The sequence below is a fragment of the Orycteropus afer genome, unplaced genomic scaffold (genome assembly GCF_000298275.1).
Source record: "Orycteropus afer afer isolate SDZICR_OR568_19922 unplaced genomic scaffold, OryAfe1.0 scaffold00292, whole genome shotgun sequence".
Classification (NCBI taxonomy): domain Eukaryota; kingdom Metazoa; phylum Chordata; class Mammalia; order Tubulidentata; family Orycteropodidae; genus Orycteropus; species Orycteropus afer.
This window is the reverse complement of record NW_006921879.1, coordinates 1652690-1677625: the sequence shown is the minus strand read 5'-3', so window position 1 is coordinate 1677625 and position 24936 is coordinate 1652690. Positions and strand designations below refer to the sequence as shown.

At 39.6% G+C, this 24936-nt stretch overlaps 1 protein-coding gene across 1 annotated transcript in view; it reads left to right on the top strand.

Annotated features, from left to right (window-relative positions):
* The first annotated feature begins 7930 nt into the window (after positions 1–7930).
* CHD8 (chromodomain helicase DNA binding protein 8) overlaps positions 7931–24936 on the top strand; it is a 65412-nt gene continuing 48406 nt past the window's right edge. Inside the window, exons 1-8 of the mRNA XM_007951149.1 lie at positions 7931–8770; positions 9597–9968; positions 10816–11198; positions 13426–13540; positions 21274–21456; positions 21539–21607; positions 21963–22018; positions 22676–22793. Coding sequence (XP_007949340.1) covers positions 7931–8770; positions 9597–9968; positions 10816–11198; positions 13426–13540; positions 21274–21456; positions 21539–21607; positions 21963–22018; positions 22676–22793 — 2136 coding nt within the window. The remainder of the gene's footprint in view (positions 8771–9596; positions 9969–10815; positions 11199–13425; positions 13541–21273; positions 21457–21538; positions 21608–21962; positions 22019–22675; positions 22794–24936) is intronic.

Below are 24936 nucleotides of genomic sequence, written 5' to 3'. Positions count from 1 at the left end.
TAGGACTTCCAGTACAATGTTGAATAGAAGTGGTGATAGCGGGCATCCTTGTCTAGTTCCTGTTCTCTGGTTCCTTTCTCTTGCACAGCAACTGCATGAATAAGGGAGGTGGCAGTAGAAATAGAAGAAAAGTGTCAGATACATGAGTCCTGATTTTGCCACTTAGTTTCATAGTTGAATCACTTAAGAAGCCACCATTTTTTCATCTATACAAAAAGAGAGTTGGCTTGATATGGTTGCCAAAGTTTTGCCAACTCCAAAATCTCGTGTTTGTGATATATTGCAGGAGAGTCGGTGGGATTTGGCAATGGGACTTGGTGGATACAGAAGAAAATTTCAGAGACACCTTTGAGGTTTTGAGCCTGAGTGAATGGAAAAACAATCATACCTTTACCCAAACCAAAAAAACCAAACTCATTGCCATCGAGTCAGTCCTGCCTGATAGCGACCCCTCCTTGGGTTTCTGAGGTGGTCTCACTATGGAAGTAGATCACCCAGTCTTTCTTCCGAGGAGTGGCTGGTGGGTTTGAACCTCCAGCCTTCTGGTTAGCGGTCAAATGCCTTAGGCACTATGCTTCCATACCTTTTACTGGAGTAGGTAATTGGGTGTTTCTTGCAACAGTGGGAGAAGCTGTAATGGCACAGTGGTTAAGTACTCCACTGCTAACTGAAAGGTCAGCTGTTCAAATCCATCAGGCTCTCCATAGGAGAAGCATGTGACAATCTGCTGCCATAAAGATTACAGCCTTGGAAATCCTATGGGGCAGTTCTCCTCTGTCCTGTAGGGTCACTATGAGTTGAAATCAACTTAATGGCAATGCATAGGATGCTGGATTCTTTAGAAATAGGAGGGCTAAGGCCTAGTTGGACTTCTTCTTTAGTTTGTGTTGTAGAGCACAGAAGATAGAATCTCAGTGTTGAGGATGGTTACTTTCAGGGGAAACGTGGTCAGGAGGTAACCAACTATTTTTAGTGTGCTTTGGGAGATTTAAGCTTGCATGCTATCATTATGGTGTTGACTGGTCTCATTGGGAATTAGAATGGTCTTAAGTGGCATTGCCAAGTGAACACTGGCCAATACGTCAGAGTTTCATGAGAAGTGAAGTGGGAGTGGAAGAGCGGGCTTGGGGATGAGTATAGGTGTTTGTTGGGTGGGGAGGGGTACAGAAATTGTTAGAGTCTGACACCCAGCAGGAATTGCCTTCTGGGTTTAGAGTATCAGAAATTCAAGCCAGCATTATGGATTATGGCAGAAAAGAGTGTTTTATCTTTTAAGAGTAAAAACCTCAGTATTGCAACAACTAGGTTGACTCGTTTCCACGGTGGAGGGAAGATTTGGCCCCTTTAATTGGGCAGTAAGATAAGGTGTAGTCATTACTGGAGAGGGGTTGACAGGACTGCTGGAAGGCAGGGAATCCAGAGGGAGGCGGAGCTGGTCTAGCGCTGAACCCTCCCACCCGAGTTTACGCTCCTTGGTGTGCTGAATACAGTGTAGGCGGTAGGAAATTAAATCTCAAAGACTGGTTTTCTGCAGCAGGAGACCATTTCTCCAGCTAGGCCCTTTCTTTGAAGCAAGCTGCAGGCTTCACCTCGGCCCTAGAAACCGAATAGGCCTCTCCGTGCGCTCTCAACCTAACTACTGCTGGGGGAGGGGGAGGGAGAGCTGTCTTTAGTTCCACCCTTTGCGCTGTTTTGCGTGTTTGCGCTTCTGATGAGTGGCAGTGAATTTCAGCCAATGGGGACGCGAGGCGGGCGGGAGGAGCAAGTTAGGTTGCGCAGGAGGAGGGGGAACTGGTGCTGGAGAGACAGCGAGAGGGGCGAACCGGCCCCCACGGCCGCTGCAGGTAAAGCCACTTCTCTTCCCTACTGGGGTGAGGCACAGCTCCTTTACTCCTTCAGGGCTTGTCGGGCCTCTCAGCCTGCAGCTTCCGCTCTAACATTGCTCTCACCCTGGGCATTCACCAACCCCCTCCGCATCTTCCCGTCTTGGCTATCCCCACCCTGGAGGGCACCCCCCGCTGGATCCCTCCTTCAAGTGCATGTACCTCATCTCCATTTTTGGGGCGCCAGTTGCCAGAAATCTTCCGCCTCTGCTATATGGGCCTTACTGGCACCAACCCCGGCAGTGTAAGCAGGTAATGTTACCAGGTACCCCCCCACTCCACCCCACCCCCAGCCGCATTTTCTTCTTCATCAGCCCCTCACTTCCTCACCTCGCCCCTTCCCTTCCCCCATATGAGTACATAATTTTTGAAATCTCTTCTTTACTCTCTGAACATACGAACATGCTTTTTACCTTTCACAGTTGTCTGTTTTGCTTTTCCTATTTATTTGGAAGGGCTCACTTTACCATCCATGTTTACCCCCAAATGTTCATTCTGGTTGTGCTTTCACCCTCAGTAATTGGGAAAACAAAAACAGAGTGGCCACACATTTGGCAGTGAGAATGGTGAAGAGGGAGAAAATGACCTAGGAGCTCTATATTCTTGAGAAAATCTCCTGAGTGTTTCCAACTTAATAGCTTCATTTCTTTTAGTCTCTGTTCTTTCACTCTGATCTCTTGGTGACCCTAAACTGTAATTACGTTTACTTTTAATATTTATTTATTTTTCTTGTAAGATTTGAGACCCTTTGAGCCCCACAAGTGTCTCCATGTTACATGGATGTTAAATGCTTCCCTTTAAAAGTTACGCTGGTAATTTTATTTTAGACTTTCTGGTTATTTTGTTTTCAAGGGAGTCTTATCTTAATTAAGTTGCATTTATTCATCTTGTGTTTAAGTAGCGTGTGTTTATATTTGCAGCTGTTTGGCTTGAAAGGATACAGTTTCCACCTCCAGAATTTATACTTTGAAGTAAAATAGTTTATTCTTTTCTGAATATTTGAACAATTAGTGGTTAAGTGGGGATAGATGTTACTTTCTAAAAGTGTATATTACAAAAACCCATTGTCATCCATCAGTTCCGATTCATCATAACAACCCCACAGGGCAGAGTAGAACTGCCCCACAGGGTTTCCAATGCTGGAAATCTTTGCAGAAGCAGATTGCCCCATCTTTCTCCTAGGGAGCGGCTGGTAGGTTCTAATTGCCGGCCTTTTGGTTAGCAGCCAAATGCTTTAACCACTGTGCCATCAGAGCTCCCTCATATTAGAAAAGAGGGTCAGTATTCACCAGTAGGGCATTCAGTGTTCATTATCTTCTAAGGGGATAGGCAATACAGAGACTTCTATAGATGGAGAATGGATGTGTGTAGTTCAATTAATATAATTTTATCAGACAACTGGGCTAATTATCACAGTATAACTCATCCATCATAAACAGTAGATCATGATAAACTCCTCTTTGATAGACTACACAAAATCTTACCCCATTCACAGCCACAGAGATACTGATAACCCAGCCAAGCCAGGCATACATCTTTGTCTGCCCGTTGCTGCCCCCCCGCCCCCCCCCCACACTGTTGTTTTATACAGTTCCTCGCTGGTCAAGAAAAGATTGTCAGGTTTTACTGAATATGAATAGCCTAAACAATAAGATATGTGGGTTTCCCCCCCATTTGATAAACATAGAGCTATTATACTGAAGATACGTTTTTCCCGACTACACATTTATCTCCACCTTTAGTTCCCGTTAAGGATCTCTGGTGGCATAGTGGGTAAGGCATTTGGCTGCTAACCAGAAGGTTGTCAGATCAAACCCATCAGCTGAAGGTCAACAGTTCAAACTCACCAGCTGTTCTGTGAGAAGAAGATGAAGCAGTCTACTTCTATAAAGATTTACCACCTTGGAAACCCAATGGGGTTGCTATGATTCGGAATCAACCTGATGGCAGTGGGTTTTAGTTCCCAAAAGCCCTTCTAAAGGGACATATCCTCTATCCCTTAGTTGAAAATCATGTCTTTGTTGAACAGTATGGAGAGTTTGAGATGGAAAAAAATAGAGTAGCATTTTAAAGCTCCTTTTTGATGGGAAAGAGTGAGGAGAAATGTAAAATAAAGACAGGAGAGTTGTGATTCTAAAACCAAGACTCGCTGCCATTGAGTTGACCAACTCATAGCTACCCTATAAGTCAGAATAGAACTGCCCTATAGGGTTTCTAAGGTTGTAAATCTTTACAGAAGCAGACTGCCTCATCTTTCTCCTAGGAGGCAGCTAGTGCATTTGAACTGCTGACCTTTTTTTTTTTTTTGCTTAGTAGCTGGATGTGTTAACCACTATGCCACCAGAGCTCTTTGAAATTCTAGATCTTCCAAAAAAAACCAAGAAGAGCTATAGCTGCAGAAGAATGTCTTTTTATACTCTGAGGGGCTCACTTTATATGGGATTAGTAGAAGTTTCTCCTTTAATAAGGAGATGAGAGGAAGCATGATTATTGCCCTATATATAAAAGATTTCTCTGGAGGTAGCTGGCTTGTTATTTGGAGATTATAGATAAGTGGCCTTGGAATTTAACCTTAACTGATTAGTCCACTTCTTCCCCCCACCCTCATTGCTGTTATTAGTCTGGTCATTAGCTTGGGATTATGAAAAGTGAGTAAATAAAGCCACTAAACTGTTATCTTTCCTTTTGAACACATACATGTATTTTTCTTATGGACAGTGGTAGGCCAAGATTGGCTTTTCATTCTCAATTATGGTAAAAGGTGCTCTAGGCAGGTCCTTTACCTAGGAATATCTCAGTGTTTCATGTGTTTGAAACCTGCTTAACATCCACTAATTTTTACTATCAAGGTTTGACGATGGAAAAGAATGAATGGTATAGATGGTCTTGATAGAATAGGCTGGATATGGATACAGCCAGGATGACCTACAAGTAGGAATAGAGGAGGGGTGAAGAAAGTTGGAGGTATGTTGGAGGAAGATTTAATTTTATGAAAATCAGTGACAGCATAAAGATGGGAGCTAAAAACAAGTAGACTAGGATAAAAAAAAAAGGATGAAGTGGATTGGATCAGTAAAGGTGACTTAGTGGGATGAACTTGAGAAGTAATGATACTTGGTGGATATCATTAGAGAGCTTTTTTAATTACTGGGCCTAGATTGATCCAAAAGAAGCAGAGGATTGGCTCAAAAATTGGCAAGGGGAAAATAAGTGGTAATGCATTGGCCTTTTAAAGCTTATATTTGAGTCATAGGGGATAAGAAAGTGTTTCAGAAACTGGTAGCCTTGTTTCTTCCATTAAAAAAAATGAGATCTCTATTTCTGAGGTTAGGCCATTGTGTATGGAAGGAAGAGCATTAGAAAGAATATAGATAGTACAGAATCATGGAAACGACAACATACTCCATGGTAGGTTCTAAACTATCAGCATAAGCCTCTAGTTAATGGCATTTGTTACTGTGGTTTTTATATGACACCTAGCTGTTAGATGTGTAGTGTAACTCCTCTCATAGTGACCAGGAGATGAAAGATTAGATGGTAATGTAGAGCATAACTAGAAAAAAGCTGATGGTTGTGCTGACTTTAGGAAATTTATAAAATTATTGAGTTGTTGTTGTTGTGTGCCATGGAGTCGGCCCCGACTCATAGTGACCCCTCCTTGGGGGCACTACACTACCAGAGCTCCTAAATTATTGAGTAGGCTTTCATTGAATCAGGATTTCCACCCCTTCCGCACTCCCAATAACTTTTCTGATTGCTACTTTGGGTACCTTTGAAGTAGGTATTACATAGATAGGACAGACTAGAATGAGCAGGTGGAGGAGATTTTCCAGGGTTTGGAAGTAATACGGATCCTGCATGAAATGTGAAGGGTATATGATTACTGAAGCAGGGAAGACTTTGTTTAACATTGTGGACATGCCATGTATACTTGATGATTTTGACTGATGTGCCGATTACTGTGGAAAATTCTCTTTCAGTCAGATGTATACTTTATCACTGGCAGATTTCTTATTTGGTGTCTTCCAAAAGTTAGGACAAATGGTCTTATCAAGCAAGGCCTTCTTGGATTGTCAAATACTGACATTATGCACAAAGAACAAACACTACTTTTTCATATATTTTAATTATGTGGTGGTGTCTCAGATAATTTTTTTCTTTTCCTGATGTCTTCATGAGCTTAAAACTCCAGATACAGGTTTTGTAAACGTACTTTAAGTCATTTGTAGAATCGTTTTTCAAGATAGACAGCTTTCTGCTATCTCATCTTAGAGTGAAAAAGTATCATTTAGGTTTTGTGATGCCTGAATGGTTCAGTCCAGGCACTTCAGGCATGAATTCATTAAATATTTTTTGAGTAGCTATTGTGAAGAACCATACTGGTTCTTCAGGGATCTGTAGACAAATAAGACATGGGCCCCATCATCCAGGAGCTTTTTATCTTTTAGGGATAGAGAAGGTGGGCCATCATGCAAGGTTATGCAGGATGTATTGTACACGTTCAGGATTATTATATGTATTTAGTATGACAGTTTTTCAGCAGATGGTAGAAAAGCATCTTAAGGAGTAGGCACCTTCTTACAATTTACACAAAGGAACCATTTGGGTCTCCAGGGGACATGGACAAGAGACCTGTGATTTTGGTAAAATATTAAATATAAGTGTCGTAAGTAAGGTGCAGACAATGCTGTGGGTACTCAAAGGAGGTGGAGAGAGCAGTGACCACAAATTGGTTACCTATTAAGGGGGCAGAGGATAAGAGCTGGCTTTATGGGTAGAAGATATTGAGAGTGCCTGAGATTTCAGCTGGGAGATAGATTGGGTGGTGGGGATGTCTCACTCAGAAGCTATAGCACAGGCCAAGTCACAGAGGTAGGAATCATATTCAGGGAACTAGGTAGTATACATTGGGCTGGAAAGTAGGATATATATATAGGAAGTAGTGAGAGGGAAAATTGGGGATACAAATTGGAACCAGAATGGAGAAAACCTTGAATTCCTTGGAGAGGAAATTTTAACTTAAATATGAGACAGATCTCTTGAGAGGGGACTTTAGATCAGAAATGCTTAGGTATGATATGTTAAATAGAATAAAGTTTTGGGAAACTCTCCAGTAAAATTATAATATAAGCTTGGTGAGACTGTACTGTGGGCTTGGTTAAAGGTTGTTATTTTTGCCAATAGGAAGCAAAGTTATCTAAAATACAAAGAAAATTTATAAAACAGACTATATCCAGAAGCCCTCGTCTGCATTCACTGAAATGGTGGTGGTATATTTTTAAGTTCTGCCAACTTAGAACTAGAAATAGAAAATGAATGATTATGAAATTTCCTGATTGCTACCTAAAAGTGATAACTGTAAAAAGAAATGGACAGAGATAGCTGACTGAATGTTATTGACAAAAAAGGAGTTGGTTTGGTTTTCTTTTTCATCAGTTTTATTTTTGAAGCAGAAATGTGGGTGTTCTTTCTGCTTGTCTCTATCCTCAAATGTCCTCACATCTCCCTCTTCTCTTATTTTATTATTCTTATCCTATTAAGGGGAGCTCTGATGGTGTAGTGGTTAAAGCACTTGGCTGCTCAGCAGAAAGGTTAGCGGTTCAAACAGCTAGCAGCTTCATGGAAGAAAGATGAGGCAGTATCCTTCCCTAAGGATTTACAGCCTTGAAAACCCCATGGGGCAGTTTTACTCTGTCCTGTAGGGTTACTGTGAGTTAGAATTGACTGGACAGCAGTGAGGTTTTTTTTTTTTTTGAAGGGTAGTACTTAAGAAGAAGAAATTTTCTGAGGTCACCAATTTTGCTTATCTTTCATTTGTATTCCCACAACAGGAATTCCACCATCTTCCTCTGAAGACCTAGCCATCTTGCTCCATGAAGGTCAGGACAATCTGACATGCACTTGTTTTTTGCCTCTTTACCTGAAGAGTAGTCCTCTTCCATTGTGTCCATTTTTTTTTTCCTAATAGGGGAGGGGAGGGGAGAGCCAATATCCCCCTCCCCTTCCCTCCCTAGGCTTTGGGGAATACCTTCCATTGCTTTCCCAAGATGGCAGACCCCATCATGGATTTGTTTGATGACCCAAATTTATTTGGCCTGGACTCTCTGACTGATGACAGCTTCAACCAGGTCACACAAGACCCCATTGAGGAAGCCCTTGGACTGCCAAGCTCTCTCGACTCCTTGGATCAGATGAACCAGGATGGTGGAGGTGGTGATGTGGGAAATTCATCAACAAGTGACTTGGTCCCCCCACCAGAGGAAACAACCTCTACAGAAATTTCCAAAGAATCAGCACCTCCAGCTCCAGAAACTTTAACCTTGCATGATTATACCACTCAGCCCGCCAGCCAGGAGCAGCCAGCCCAACCTGTCTTACAGACGACAACACCAACATCGGGACTTTTGCAGGTCTCCAAGAGTCAGGAGATCCTGAGCCAAGGGAATCCTTTCATGGGTGTCTCTGCCACAGCTGTCTCTAGTAGTACTGGAGGGCAGCCACCTCAGTCAGCCCCTAAGATTGTTATTCTTAAGGCCCCTCCAAACTCCTCAGTCACTGGTGCCCATGTGGCACAAATTCAGGCCCAAGGTATCACCAGCACAGCTCAGCCCCTGGTGGCTGGCACAGCCAATGGTGGAAAAGTCACTTTTACCAAAGTGCTAACCGGCACCCCCCTTCGACCAGGTGTTTCCATTGTCTCTGGTAATACAGTGTTGGCCGCCAAGGTCCCTGGGAACCAGGCTACTGTTCAGCGCATTGTCCAGCCCAGCCGACCAGTAAAGCAGCTGGTCCTACAGCCAGTTAAGGGTTCAGCTCCTGCTGGAAACCCTGGGGCCACAGGGCCCCCACTGAAGCCTGCAGTAACACTGACCTCTACACCTACCCAGGTGACTTGAGTGAAAGGGGGAGGTAAATTTTGGTTTAGTAGAGGGCCAGGCAACTGTGAGAGCAAGCACATGAGAGCTATCTCTGGGAAAGTCTGTGTAAATTCCATCCTTTTTATCTAACTTTGATAGCCACATGCTTATTACTTGCTAAGTGGAGGCAGTAGTGTTGACATATTTTTTGAGCTCTTACTACATGTTTACACTGTGCCTAGCTGGTGCTGAACAAGATAGTCCCTATCCTTACAGAGCTCACAGTCTGCCAGGGAAGACATACTACACAAGGATTCACAAAAATGTATGATACAAAGTTTTATGATATGAGAATTAATAGGATGCTATGGGGACAAAGAATCATTTTTGAAAAACATTGTAAGAATTATGAAAGCAATGTCTATCTTTCGTCTGTTCTTATTACTAAGATTGTCTCTCCTGCTTTGTTCATCTTGTAAAAAAAAAAGTACGTGCTCTGAATCAAAGGCCAAAGAGTTTGGGGTGGAGATGGAGATAATGAGATAAGTAGGACTAATAGGAAGGCTACAAGGAGGCAGATTTCAGTTCAGTATAAGGAATTTTGTTCTCATATATTTCTAAAAATTAAGTGGCTGCCTTAGAAGATTGTGAGACTCCCATCAGGAGTCTTTCAAAAATAAGCTTGATTACCACTGGGCAGAGGTGTTGTAGAAAAGTTTCTAGGAGGATGAGTAAAATGAATTGTATTATGTCTTCTGATCCTTTATAATTTTAGGATGAGGAAAACTTATAAATATTTAAGGGGATACTCTTTTTTCTAATGAACCTCTCTTGCAATTTCTTTTCTTCACTCTAGGGTGAATCGAAACGCATCACCCTGGTCCTCCAGCAACCACAGTCAGGCGGTCCCCAAGGACACCGGCATGTAGTGCTAGGAAGTTTACCAGGCAAGATAGTGTTACAGGGCAACCAACTGGCAGCCCTGACTCAAGCCAAGAATGCCCAGGGGCAGCCTGCCAAAGTAGTAACTATCCAGCTGCAGGTGCAGCAGCCACAGCAAAAAATCCAGATTGTACCACAGCCTCCGTCATCTCAGCCCCAGCCCCAGCAGCCAACCTCAGCCCAGCCAGTGACTCTCTCCTCTGTGCAGCAGGCTCAGATAATGGGACCAGGACAAAACCCAGGACAAAGACTTTCAGTACCTCTAAAGGTGGTGCTGCAGCCACAGGTGAGGTAGCTCACACAGGAAGGAAAACAAACTTCTCAAGTCTATGCCATAAGCAGCTCTGGTGGTGTAGTGAAAGCATTTGGCTACTAACCAAAAGGTTGGTGGTTCAAACCCACCAGCTGCTCCATGGAACTAAGATGATGTAGTCTGCTTCTGTAAAAATGTACAGCCGTGGAAAAACCCAGTGGGGGTCGCTCTCAGTCGGAATCAACTCCATGGCAGTGAGCAAGTGAGTGAGTGAGTCTTTGCCATTGCCCGCAAGCAAACACTTACTGAATCTAGATTTATACCTCTGATATGAGATGTAGGTTTTTATTTCCTTCATCTTTGTTTTACTTTTATCATCTTTGGGGACAATGATTTATCTTGTATTTGTCTTTGAACTATTTCATTTATAGTCTTTTTCTACCATTCATGTGAAGTAAAAAGGATTTGAAATATCCTTTGATTTGAAGGGTAAGAAAATTGCCTTAAAGAGGTGAGGGATTATCACTCCACCCATCCCTCAGTGAGATAAAGATAGGCCAAGTAGAATATGATTTCTTTTTCCACTTTTAGCCCAGAGACCAACACTTTATCTACAATAATGGGGAGGAGTATTGATGTAAGGAACATGGTAAAAGGATAGTAAGCTTTGATTTGGCAGAATTCTTGCCTTTTCTTGCCTTCTACCCACCAAAAAACCAAATTTTAAAAAATGTGTCTAGGTTCAGTAAGACTTGGTCTGAGCTTGGTTCTTGAGAAACTAGAGAAATAAAAATCTCCAGCCTACCTGTTTTAGAGCTAGGTTCTATTTAGATCATTTAGCTGCGAGGATGATGACATTTTGGTGTCTTTATTTCTATAGGCTGGCTCTTCCCAAGGAGCCTCTTCAGGGCTCTCTGTAGTTAAAGTTCTAAGTGCCAGTGAAGTGGCAGCGTTGTCATCGCCAGCAAGCTCTGCTCATAGTGGGGGTAAAACAGGGATGGAGGAAAACCGCAGGCTGGAGCACCAGAAGAAGCAAGAGAAAGCAAATCGGATCGTAGCAGAGGCCATTGCTAGGGCCCGTGCCCGAGGTGAGCAGAATATACCGCGAGTCCTGAATGAGGATGAATTACCCAGTGTTCGGCCAGAGGAGGAAGGTGAAAAGAAACGTAGGAAGAAGAGCAGTGGGGAGAGGCTCAAGGAGGAAAAGCCAAAGAAGAGCAAAACTTCTGGTACCTCCAAAACTAAGGGCAAAAGTAAGCTAAAGTGAGTACCCCTTGTTATTTTGATGGGACATTCATTGGAGGGCAGTATACTCATTTATAAATAGTGTTTAAAGGAACTGCTTTTATTTAGCAGCTACATAGTTCACTGTGATCTATCATAGAAGATAATAAAGCCTTTTGATTCTCTATTCAAGTGCTACATGATTTGTTAAACAGAAATTTGCAGATTAGCATATTTTAAAAGGGAAACATGCACAGGAAAGACAGTCAATCATTGTATTGGGGTTTATATTTAAAAGCTGTGACTCTCTGTTTTTGTATCTTCTTCCTAATTTAATATCACTGTAGTGTGAAAGAGATTTCACACTATCCTCCTAAACCACCCACACCAGTAAAAAGAGTGCTGTTGGGCACATAGCTGCCCTGTTCTTGCATCTCATCTGAATTGCAGTAGATTCAACAATTTTTGTCAACCTTAAGCAATGTTGATAGAATCATGACTTGCCACATAATTCTTGTGACAATTGAGTATCCTCTCTTTCCTTTCCATATCTTGCTTTGCTCTTTTCTCCTTAGCTTCTGCTTCCTGGGATTCTAGTTCAGGCTTTGTGGTGTAATAATAATGCTTTATTTTTGTATGAGATCTTGCTGCTTTTAACAAACAAATTTTATATTTATTATTAATTTTGATTTGGGTGATAGTTTACAGAGTAAATTCATTTTCCATTCAACAGTTCATATACATTTTGTTTTGTGACATTGATTGCAGTCCCCACAGTATAACAAATCTCTTCCTACTTTTCCCTGTGGTTACTTTGTCCCTATGTCCTTCTTTCCTGTGCATTCCTGCCCTCTGAGCTATGTCCCTGAGCAAATGTTGCCCTTCTGATCTGTCATGGTTGATTGTTCTAAGGAGTGTACCTACCTGGTGTAAGTGTTTACGTCATAGGGCTATCTATTGTTTAAGCCATGGTTGTGAGTTCATTTTCAAGCCTGAAGGGTGACTGGGGGCCCTAGTCTCTGGGGGTTTCACCAGTTTCTGTCAGACCAGTAAGCCTGGTCTTTTTTTATGATTTTGAATTTTGTTCTACATTTTTCTCCCACTCGATCCAGAATCTCTAGTTTTGATACCTTTGCAAGTGGTTGGCAGTGGTAGGTAGCCAGGCATCATCTGGTTTTTCTGGTATAGATGTAGCTTGAGGTTCCCATGGTCCACTAGTCCCTCAGACTTATTGTTTCCATAGATCTCTCATTTTCTTTAGTCTTCTTTGGTCCAGATGAAGAGAGACCAGCTGTTACAATCTTAGATGACCACTCACAACCTTTTAAGTCACTACCCTTTTAAGTCACTACTCACCAAAGTGGCATGTAGAGCAATGTTTTTGTGTAGTATATTATGCACAATTGAACTTGATGTTCCCTAGGATCATGGTCCCAAACCTGTGGGCCAAGTAACTCACTCCTTTGAGATGTTTAGCTGTGGCTAACAAGTTAACATAACTTTGCCCCCATTAGCTATGTTATCTATGTGGATATTCTTATAGCATGTAGAAATACATATGTAGAGATAATCATCTGTCAAGCCTATATATAGTCCCTTTTGCCTACCCATACTTGATCATTTTGCCTGTCTACCTATAGATCCACCATAGATTAATGTTTCTTATTATTGATAATGTGTTGTGTATGTAAAAGTATTTACCTTTGTTGTCTGTACTTCTTGGGCACCTCTTCATGTCTTCCTTTTCCTTAATGTTACTGTGCTGGTGATTCAGTTTTGGTATATTTCCTTTTCCTTCACCCAAATCAATACTATCTCTTACGTAGCTAGCAGTTTTCCCTCCCATCCCTGGTAAGTTTTGTGTTTATTATCTTAATTTGATTCTCAACATCTATCAGGACAGGTGTTAACAGTAATGTTTACCAATAAGGAAGCTGATGCACAGCAACTGACAGAACTGAAACGAGGAATGGTATTTCCTAATTGTTATTCCAGTATTTATTCTGCTGAATTACACTATCTTCCTTCAGGTATCTATGAACACAGTGGTAGCTAAAATTTGTTAAAGCTGGTGAAGAGGTCAGCCAGTGATTTACAAACCCCATTATTTTTTTCAGACATCCTACTGAATAGCCATGCCCCATAGGCTGGAGAGCTAAGCACTGCTGTTTGGATGCTTTGTATATGATGGTTTGGACTATTTACATTTTCTTACCCCAAATTTTCTTTGTCCTCACTGAAAATGGGTTTGTTTTTTCCTTTTTAGCACCATTACTCCTGTGGTGGGTAAAAAGAGAAAGCGTAATGCCTCATCTGATAACTCAGATGTGGAAGTCATGCCTGCACAGTCACCTCGGGAAGATGAAGAAAACAGCATTCAGGTAAAAGGATCCCTAATGAACTTACGAAACTCATGTTCAATTATGATGGGCAAATCAGGGGTAAATACTGAGAGACTATAAGTTTATGCACATTGCCACAGTTGTTTTAAACCAGCGGCAGGACTAGAAGATAAAAAGACCTGGCCAATATCTTTTTAATTTTTACATTTTTAGACAAAAGTATATTACTATTAAAAAAAAAACTATACTCATTGTTCTGGTTACCTAGTGCCGCTCTGACAAGAATATACCACAAATGGGATGCCCTTTCAAACAGGAGTTTATTCTTAAAATTTGGAGGCTTTAAATCCAAGCTCAAAGTGCCAGACTCTAGGGGTTGGGTGAAAGCCCCTCAGCCTTGGGCTTTAGCTCTGCCTCCAGCTCCTGGCCCACTGAAGCTAGAGGCTTTTCTTCACTCAGACAGCTGCTGGCTGCTGAAGCTGAGAAGCCCAAGGTTGACAAATAAAATGGCACAGTCTCGATGTTACCAAACCACACGGCAGGCCATTCATTTTAAGTCCATTTTAAGTCCCAAGGTTGGCAGAGCATGGCAGGCTGCTGCACAATGACATGGCTACATGCAGGGTCCAAGCATGCCATAGGCTAGATAGAGAGCATTCCCAAGACTTCTCCTTATATACAGAAAGCAGACCACATAGCCAAAGCAGCTACTCAGCTGCTTATAGTAGATCCCACCGTGGAGTTGATTGCCAGTCTCATCATGGGAAATACTACCACCAGCTGTCCAGCCACTCAACCAGGCCCAGCCAAGTTGACACACAAACATAACTACCACACTCATTTTCCCAAATCCCAGTGTTTAAAGCAAACATGAAACATGCTGAGTGATTACTGTTATGGTTATGTCAGTACTTTGGTTTCTCTTAGAATTATTCAGCTACCTTTTCTACACTTTAGGATTCTGGTTCTGTGAACTGAGGTGTTTAAACACAAAGTTTTTTCTACCTTTTGAAGACGAGAGACATTGGAACAGAACAAAAGAAGCCACACCATAAGAATTTTACTTCTCCATCTCTGATATGTTACCTTATAGTACCATCTTTGACTCAAGTTTCCAACCGTACAAGATCCTGGTGTTAAGATTCAGGAGACCCATGATACTACTTAAGTAGCTCTGTGAGCCTGGCCAGTTCACTTGACTAAGCTGGGTTGGTCATCTCTGAATGGGAGTTTGGACTAAATGAATCTTAAGTGTCTCCCTAGCTATTAATACATAAAAACCCCCTCCTTCTTTCTTCATTTACATTGACAAAATAATACTTGTGCTATTATTCTGCAGAAAATTAGTATGTGAGAACAGTCAAGAAGATTTTGAAAAGCAAAATGAAGCAACAAACAAACTTAACAGACATTATTCAGTGGCATCAAGTTGATTCCAACTCCTAGTGACCCCATAGGTGGTAGAACTGCCACCTGAGATTTCCAAGGCTTTAAATCTTTACAGAAACACACTGCCTTCTTTCTCCCAGAGAGTGGCTGGTGGGTTCAACCACAGTGCCATCGTAGCTCTTTTAGAGTATATTATGAAGAGTAATTACTAAAAGACTAGAATTAAAGGAAAAAAAAAGTAACAAATGAGTAAAAAGAATACAGTCTAGAAATAGACTGAAATAGTTGTGATTAAAATTCCATTTCAAATCAATGGGAAAAAGAAAGGTTATTCTGTAAATTATATTAGGACAACTGGCAATCCATTTACAGAAAACAAAACCAAAAAACTGGATTTCTTGTCTCACTTCTTAAACAAGCAAATTTCAGTTTAATTGAAGGTCTAAATATAAAAAATGAATATTCTATAAAACATAGATAAATTTTTTAATAATCATCAGATGGTGTGGATCTTTCTAAGGAGGATATTAAAATTCAAAAGTCATAAAGGGAGAGAAAAATTACAGATTTGACTGTAGAAAAATTATGGATGATATAATAACAAGATTCCATAAGTAGCATAATGGTTAAGAGCATGAACTCTGCGAGCCAGATTGACTGACTTCTTTCTTAACTCTACCATTTGCTGGCATGGTCACTTTGGGCAAGTTACTTAGTCTCTTATGACTCAGTTTCCTTATCTCTAAAATGCAAATTATCTGCCAAATAGAATTACTATGAGGATTAAATATAGATGTTTGCAAAGCACATGAAACAGTGCTTAGCTCATGGTAGGAGCATATAGTAAGAGTTGTGTGTGTGTGCATATATGTGTGTGTGTGTGTGTGTGTAACAGAGTTAAACAAAAAACAAACTGAAGGCAGTTTTACAATGCAAGAGATAGAAGGATTGGTAAAATGTCAAAAGTGACAATGCCAGTGTTGTCAGTGAAGTTAAGGCACGTCACACATTGTGTTAATTGGGACAGGACAGTCTTTTGGGCAGGGCATTGTTTCGATACCTATCCAATTTATGTGTTAATGCTCTCTGACCCACTGATTCTACACCAGGGAAAATACCTTCTGGATACATTCTTAGAAATACGAAGTGATACATGTATTGCAGCAGTATTTACAATAGCAAAAGCTGCAAAATAAATGTCCACTGGTGTAAAGATGATTACGTAAATTATGAAAGACTGTGAAATAAAATAATACATGGCAGTTAAAAACAATGAAGTAAATTGGGGTCTGTTTATATGGAAAGCTCTCCATGTTAAAAAAAAAAAAAAAAAAGCAAAAGTGTAGAACAGTATATACATCTCTATAGCTTTTAAAGAGAATTTGTTTGTATGTGTGTCCATCGTTTTTTTTTTTTCTTCTGAAAGGATATATAAGGAATTGTTAAGAGTGTATATCTTAGAGGAAAGGAGTTGAAGGGTGGGTGAGTATTAATTATACTTTGAATTTTTATCTTTTGGAATTATGTGAAACTTTTTAAAACCCATTTATTATTTACCATTTTCTTTTTTAGTAAAAAAGGGGAAAAAAAATCATTATTACAAAACAGTAGACACTATGAAAGTCTTCTACCCTAGACCTCTACTTCACAGTCCTCTAATTCTCTTCCCCAGAAATAACCTCTATTGATATTTTTTGTGTATCCTACCAGAAATATCCTTTACTTGAATGAGCACTCGACTTCTGCTTTCACTAAATATTAGCATTGTATCTATACTCTTCTGTACTTTGCTTCCCCCTACCCCCAGTGGTACATCTTAGAGATTTTTCTTTATCAGGAAAAGATTTATCTAGCCCATTTTTTTCCCACCTTTTTTATTGTGAGAAATTTCAAACATACACAGAAGTAGAGAGATTATTTAATGAAGTCCTGTGTTCTCATAATTCCACTTTAGTACTTAACAAGTAGATATTTACCCCTCCTTCCACTCCCGTCCTGCTTCCCTCTGAGGCTGTTAAAGCAAATCCAAATAATTTTTTTAGTGTTTCTTAAATATTTAAAATATGTTTTATAAGAATGCTACATGATAAATGTATTAAAGCTAAATAATGGAGCAATATATAAAGTAAAAGGTAGAAAATCTCTCCTAATCCCACTCCAGAAGAAATTACCAATAATTTATATTTCCTCCCAGACTTTTAAATGAGGTAAAATGTACTGGTGAAATACACACAGATTGTATTTGTGTAATTTGATGAACTTTGACAGATGTTTACATCCCTGTAACCACTACCAAAATCAAGATACAGAGCATTTCTTTCCATCACCTCAACAAGTTCTTACCCTCTTCCAATTAGCCGATCCCCTTCCCATGTATACAACCAGTGCTGTGGTCTCTGTCACTGTAGAGTAACTTTGCTATAGATTAACTTCAGGTAAATAAAATCATGCAGGAGGGATGGACACAGGGAAGAGGTAACTATCAGGATGAAGTGGGAGGGGAGCTGTTGCATTGGGGTAAATTGTAGTCAATGTTATGAGACAACGTGTGTGTGAAATGCTGTATGGAAAGTTAATTTGCTTTGTAAACTTTCACCCAGATCACACACACACACACAAAAAAGAAATCATGTAGTGTGTACTCTTAAGTCTCACTTCTCATCTAACGGTTTTGAGATTGATCCATGTTGAATGTAGCAGTTCTTCATTTTTTATTTCTTGAGTTGTATTTTTTTATGGATATACCACAATTTGTCCATTCTTCTGTTGATGTACATTTTAGTTGTTTCCATTTTGAGGCTATTATGAACAAGATAATTTTGATCATCTTTAGTATAAGACTTTTGTGAACATAGGTTTTCATTTCTTATGGTTCAATCCCCAGCAGTGTAATTGAGAGACTGCAGGGTGCTTATATTTTTAACTTTGTAAGAAATCGGCCAGTTTTCCAAAGTGATCGTGTCATCTTATACTCCTACCAGTAATGTATGAGAGTTCTAGTTGTTTCCCATCTTCACTAACATTTCAGTGGTGTCAATCTATCCCATTCTGTTATAATAATTCTTTATAATTCTGTTATAATAATTCTTTCTGTTGTTAGGTTAACCATAATTTAACCAATCCCCCGTTGATGGGCATTTAGATTTTCTCTAGTTTTCTGCAACCACAGTAATGCTAGGAACTCTGGTAGTATAGTGCCTAAGGCACTTGACTGCTAACCGGAAGGCTGGTGGTTCAAACCCACCAGCCACTCCTTGGAAGAAAGGTTGGGCAATCTACTTCTGTAGTGATACCACCTCGGAAACCCAAGGAGGTGTTGATATGAGTCGGGTCTGGCTTGACGACACATAACACAACAACACAGTAATGCTCCAAGGATTTGTGTGCATGTGTAAACTTACTTATAGAATAATGTCTTTGAAGTGGAATTGCTGGCATCCAAGGGTAGTACTAATTTTTCCTTCATAGATGTTGTACTCATAATGTAATCTCAGTAATAATGTATGAATTCGTCTTTTAAAAATTTGACTAGTAATTATTAGGACTGAGTGTGAGCATCTTTTTACATTTAAAAGCCATTTGTATCTTTTTCTGTGAACTGTGTTCATGTCATTTGCCCATTTTCTATTGTGCTCTTGATCTTTTTCATTAAATTTTATTGTTGTTGAGAATATACACAGAAAGACATCGACCAATTCAAGTTTCTACATATACAGTTCAAGACTTAGGGAGTATTTTTGGTTTAACGTTTAAAGATAATCTGAAGGCAATAGTTTCAGGAGGTTCATCCACCCTCCATGGCTCCAGAAAGTCTAGAGCCTGTGATAATTTGAAATTCTGTTGCCCATTTTTCACCTTTTGATCAGGATTCTTCTGTGGAATCTTTGATCAAAGTGTTCTGTAATGGTAGCCAGGCACCATCAGGTTCTGGTCTCCTGGCAAAGGAGGCAGTTGTTCACAGAGGCAATTAGCCACACATTCCATATCCTCTTCCTATTCCTGATCCTCTTCTTCCTCTGTTGTCACTGGTCTTTTTTCTTAATTATTTAAAATAAAAATCTTTATGCTTAGGAAATGTATCATGACATTTTTAAAGTTTATGGAATTTTGCATCTTTTTTAGAAAGACCTTTCCTAATCCAGCATTATAAGAAATTCTTCCATATTTTCCTCTGGAAATTTTATGGTGCTTTTTTTTCCTTACATTTAAATCTTTGATCCTTTAAGAGTTTTTTTCCCCCATCCCCTGGATGAGTAGCCATTTGTTTCCATACTTATGGTATAATCCATCTTTTCCTCAGTGATTAGAGGTACTACTTTTTTCATGTTTTGAATCCACGTAAGTGTTTTAGTCTATATTTAGACAGCTGTTTCATTGACCTGTATATCTCTGCTTAGTGAGGTACCAAATTGTGTTAATTAGTATGGCTTTCAATTGTCCTTAACATCTGGTAAGGCCTAGTGTACTTTTTCACATTTTTCCTGATTATTAGGTGTTTATTTCTCTGTTTGAATTTTAGAATCAGCTTATCAAATGCTGATTTTGTTTTGTCAAGTCTGTGTAATTAGAGAGAATGAGTCTTATTCCAGAGCAGTATGTCTTACCATTTATTCATTCTCCTTTATGTCCTCCTGTAGTGTTGTAAAGAGAACAGTGGTGATTCAGTGGTAGACTTCACACCTTCCACGCGGGAGACCTGGGTTTGGTTCCCGCCAGTGTACCTCATGCACAGCCACCACACATCTTTCAGTGGAGGCTCGTGTGTTGGTTTGATGCTGAACAGATGGAGCAGAACTTCCAGACTCAGACAGATTAGGAAGAAAGGACTGGCCATCTACTTCCAAAAATCAGCCAGCAAAATCCCTGTGGATCATAATGGGTGGATCAGTAACTGATTGTTGGATTGACACAGGACCAGGCAGCATTTTATTCCCTTGTACATGGATTGCCATGACTTAGGGCCAACTTGATGACAACTAATAAAAATAGATTTTATATTAAATTTAATTCCTTAAGTAATTAATCATTTTGTTTTCATAAACTGGATCTTTCATTACATTTTCTGGTTTACTGTAGATAGGAAAGGTATTGATTTTTAAATTTCATACTAAGTACTTTTACCCAATTTCAGTAGTTGTACTTCTAATAACATTTACTTGATTCTTTTGGGTTTTCCATGGATAAAATCATGATTAAAATATAATTTTAAATATCCCTTCTTCCTAATTTTTTATCATGCACTGTAATTATTCCTTAAATTACTTAAAAAATATTTTTCTCAACTTCTTAAAAGAATCTGGTAGATCTGTAATGTGCTGATACGGAAACTATCTCTAAGAAATACTGTTAATTAAAAAAAAGTAAGCTGCAGAACAGTACATACAGTATGTATCCATTTATTAAAATAAAAAAAATGTAAAACTGGGGGAAAAAAAAAAAAAAAGAAACAAAGTACCCTTGAACCTTTGCACTTGAACATATTCATTAGCTCCAGATGTGAAGCACATTGCACTCTGAAGGCTGAGAGTCCAGTTTCAGTTTCTCAGACCTTCTTGCTTCTAGTGTGCTGTCTTCTGTCAGGCCTTTGATAAAACACTTCAGCAAATTAATATATGGCCAGTAGTAGAATAACTGACTTGGTTTGGCAAATATATTTAATAAGCTCATAGTTACTGACTTTGATATTTTTTCCATGGGACTTTTGAGGTAAAATCTAAGCATTTGACCATAGGCAAATAGTTTTAATGAGAGATAGATAACCAAAAAAACCAAACCCACTGCCATCGAGTCAGATCTGACTCATAGCGACGCCTCCTTGGGTTTCCGAGGTGTTATCACTGCGGAAGTAGATTGCCCAACGTTTCTTCCAGGGAGTAGTTGGTGGATTTGAACTGCCGGCTTTCTGGTTAGCAGAGCTCCCGATAGATAGATAGATAGATAGATAGATAAAATAATAATATGCCTGAATTGTTACCTAATTTTTAAAAATACATAAAACTAATGCATTCTCATTAGGAAAATTTAGAAGGTAAGTATGGAGAAGACAAAGTACTCATGATTTCATAAATTACTGTTAAGATTTTGATATAGTTCCTTCCAGGCTTTTTTTCTGCCTGTGTCTATGTGTGTATGTCTTTGTGTACTTTTTCTTTTTATACAAGTAAGAACATATTGCCTGTTTCTGATAAATATCTCTAATAGAAAGTATTTTCCTATTTTATTCAGAATGCTATGAAATTTTAAAATTATGTATTTCAGACACAACTGTTGTAGGATTCAGCAGTTCTTTGCAACATGAAAATAATCAATGTGCACGGAAATGCTTCCCAAGTTTTCTCTTTGAGAGATGCAAGCAGTTATTCTAACCATTTTTGCTTCTACAGAAGAGACGTTCAAATCGTCAAGTAAAACGAAAAAAATATACAGAGGATCTGGATATAAAGATCACAGATGACGAAGAAGAAGAAGAAGTAGATGTGACTGGTCCAATAAAACCTGAGCCTATCCTCCCTGAACCAGTGCAGGAACCAGATGGCGAGACTTTGCCTTCCATGCAGTTTTTTGTGGTAAGCTGAGAACTTAAGCAATTTGAGAAGTTTATCTTAATGCTTATAATCACATGTTGACTGACTGCATCTTTTCCTGTAGGAGAATCCCAGTGAAGAAGATGCAGCCATTGTAGATAAAGTGCTTTCTATGCGCGTTGTGAAGAAGGAGGTGAGGCCTCTATCTTTGGTAATAGTCTGTAATATTGTATTTAGAGGCTTAATTTAATGAGCACCCTTGGATATTGAGATGTAGTGCTTGGGTGTAGTTATGAGAGATAGTGAAAGAAAGTTAGCTAGAAAATAGGAACTGTCTTATTGCTTCTATATCTCTTTAGACTGGATAAAGATTTATTTTCTATTGCTATCAGACCTCTAGTACTGAGGTACCAGATTAGTTCTTTAATTCCTCAGTAAATAATATCTTCAGAGTATATTAGATACAAAATTTTGCCATATATGTCTAAAAGTAAAGCTTGTTTCTTTGACAGGGGATTAGTGACTGTGATTTATTTGTTTCTTCGCAGCTTCCTTCGGGACAGTATACTGAAGCAGAAGAATTCTTTGTAAAGTACAAGAACTAGTATGTGAACTATGAAAAAGTTTTTTACCCCAAACTCTGCTGGGTGGGAATGTGTCCCTTGTTTATTTAGTTTTCTAGCCCAAATTGCTGTTTTCAGTGAGGAAATTGGCTATTTAGAGAAATATTCAGGAATTGACATGACTTTTACTGTTTCCCTTCAGGAAGGTGGGGTGAGTGTAGTTCCTGATGAAATTCCTTGTGATCCCTATTCCTTAGTGTCTAATGTTAAGACCTTGCTATTCATAGTGTAGTCTGTGGACAACACAATTGTTATCATTTTGGTGCTGGTTAGAAATGTGAACTCTAAAGCCCACCCTGTTGTTGTTGTTGTTATGTGCTGTCGAGTCAGACCCGACTCATAGTAACCCCTCCTTGGGTTTCCAAGGCAGTATCACTACGGAAGTAGATTGCCCAACCTTCCTTCTGAAGAGTGGCTGGTGGGTTTGAACCGCCAGCCTTCTGGTTAGCAGTCAAGTACCTTAGGCACTACGCTACCAGAGCTCCCCTAGACCAAGTAATTTGTGTGCAAATTTTGTGCAAAAGTTTAAGAAGCACTAACCTAAGAACTGTCTTCTTTTAGCTAATCTCAAAATCTCAAACAGTGATCTGCCATTTTGCCTTTCTTCTTTCATGACTGGCTGTTTCTATCCCCTTCAGCTCCTACCTACACTGTGAGTGGGCTACTATCTCCCAGCTAGAGAAGGATAAGAGGATCCATCAGAAACTAAAGCGCTTCAAAACCAAAATGGCCCAGATGAGACACTTCTTCCATGAGGTAATTTGGAATAGGTATTATCTATCATTCTTTCGTAGAAGCACAAGTCACTGGTGTTATCATCAGTCTTGACAGATTCTTCAAAAGACATAGTTTATTTGTGTATATAAGGTTTTGATTTTGATCATTGGACTTTGCTTACTTATTTGTGCCATACTTTATTTTTCCAGATTTAAGTGTGGTTCTTTTATAAGTTGCAAGGTATTTTGAAATTGACTTGTTCACCATACATAAAGTATTTTCAAAATGATGATAAACCAGCCTTTGATTGAATTGAGGCATTTGTGTCCCTCCATTGTCATTCTTTAGCTGTTGATAATATCTAAAGATATAAGCTACCATATCAATAAGTGAACATTTATTTTCTCAAAATTTCTAACCCATTATCAAGAGATAATGAAGCTTAATCTCCCATATCCATTGACCTTTCAGTTAACAGCTAAGAGCTTAACCAGCACCAGTGCTCCTGTATCCAGTTTACTACTGATTAAATATTGGAGCATGTGTAAGAGCCTCTTTAGCCTTATTTTAGCTGCCCATTTTACTTTGAAGGTTTTGTGTACATATCCCTTGGCCAAACTCTGGGATTTCTTCTCTTAGTTCTGTACATTGTGCAAAGTACTTTGTCTTAGTTATGTAGTGCTGCTATAACAGAAGTGCCACAAGTGGATGTCTTCAAGAAACAGATTTATTTTCTCACAGATCAGGAGGCTAGAAGCTTGAATTCAGAGCACTGGCTGTAGGTGGAGGCCTTCTCACTCTGTCAGCTCTGTAGGAAAGTCCTTGTCTCTTCATCTTCTCCATCCTGGTTCCTTGGAGATCTCCATGTATCTTGGCATCTCTTACCCAAGCTCTCTTCTTTGTTTGCCTGTTTAATCTCTTTTCTATCTCAAGAGATTGATTTTTAAGACATGCCCTAAACTGATGCTGTCTCACTAACATAATAAAGACAACCCCTTCCCAAATGGGATTATAATCAAAGGTGTAGATGGTCAAATATATATGCCTGTCTATTGACTGCAAGCTGCAGGAGTGAGTTCATTTCCAGACCTGAAGAGTAACCAGGACCATAGTCCCAGCATTTTACCAGGCTCTATTAGACCACATTGTTTTCCCACTGCATTCAGCATCTCTTGCACTGATCCCTTTCCAAGTGGTTGACAGTGGTAGCTGAGCGCCATCTAGTTCTTCTGGTCTTGTGGTCATATAATCTGAGCTTTGCATAGTCTGCTAGTCCCCTGGACTGATTGTTTCCATGTGTCTTTAGTTTTCTTCATTTCTTTGCTCTGCATGAGGAGAGACCCATTGTTACATCTAGATGGCCGCTTGCAGGCTTTTAAGACCCCAGTTGCTGTTCACCAAAGTAGGATGTAGAACAATGTTTTTGTGTAATATGTTATGCCAATTGAGCTTGATGTCCCCTGCGACCATGGTCCCGAGCTCACAGGTCCAACAACTCGCTCCATCAGGATGGTTGACTGTACCTAAGAAGTTGTAACTTTGCCCCCTGTTAGTTCTAGTTACATGGACATTTTTTTACAGCACATACAAATACATATGTAGAAATATTGTCTGCCAACCTTATATATGACTATGGGTATATTCTCTTTTACCTAGACATACCTGATCATTCAGCCTGTCTACCCATCTATTTACTCATAGATTGTTTGTTATCACTGGTAACACAGTATTGTACATGTAAAAGGGTTTTCCATTGTTGTCTGTACTGCTTGTGAACTTCTTTGTCTTCCTTTTCCTTGTGTTAGTGTGTTGGTCACTAGCTATTGGTATATTGCTTTTCCCTTCACCCAAATCAGTACTTTTCTCTACATATCTAGCAGTGTTCCTTCCACTCCCTTGCTTGGTAACTGACAAAGTTTCCTTCCATATATAAACCTTTCTTTGACTTTTTACAATAGTAAACAAATACAAATTTGTCCTGTTACTGACTTATTTCACTCAGCGTAATGTCCTCCAAGTTCATTCACGTTAGCGGCGTTTCACCAATTGTACCTTATTCTTCAGTGTTGTATAGTATTCCATTGTATGTATGTACCATGGTTTGGTTATCCATTCTTCTATTGATGGGCACTTAGGTTGTTTCCATCTCTTTGTTATTGTGAATAGGGGATTACAACATGTA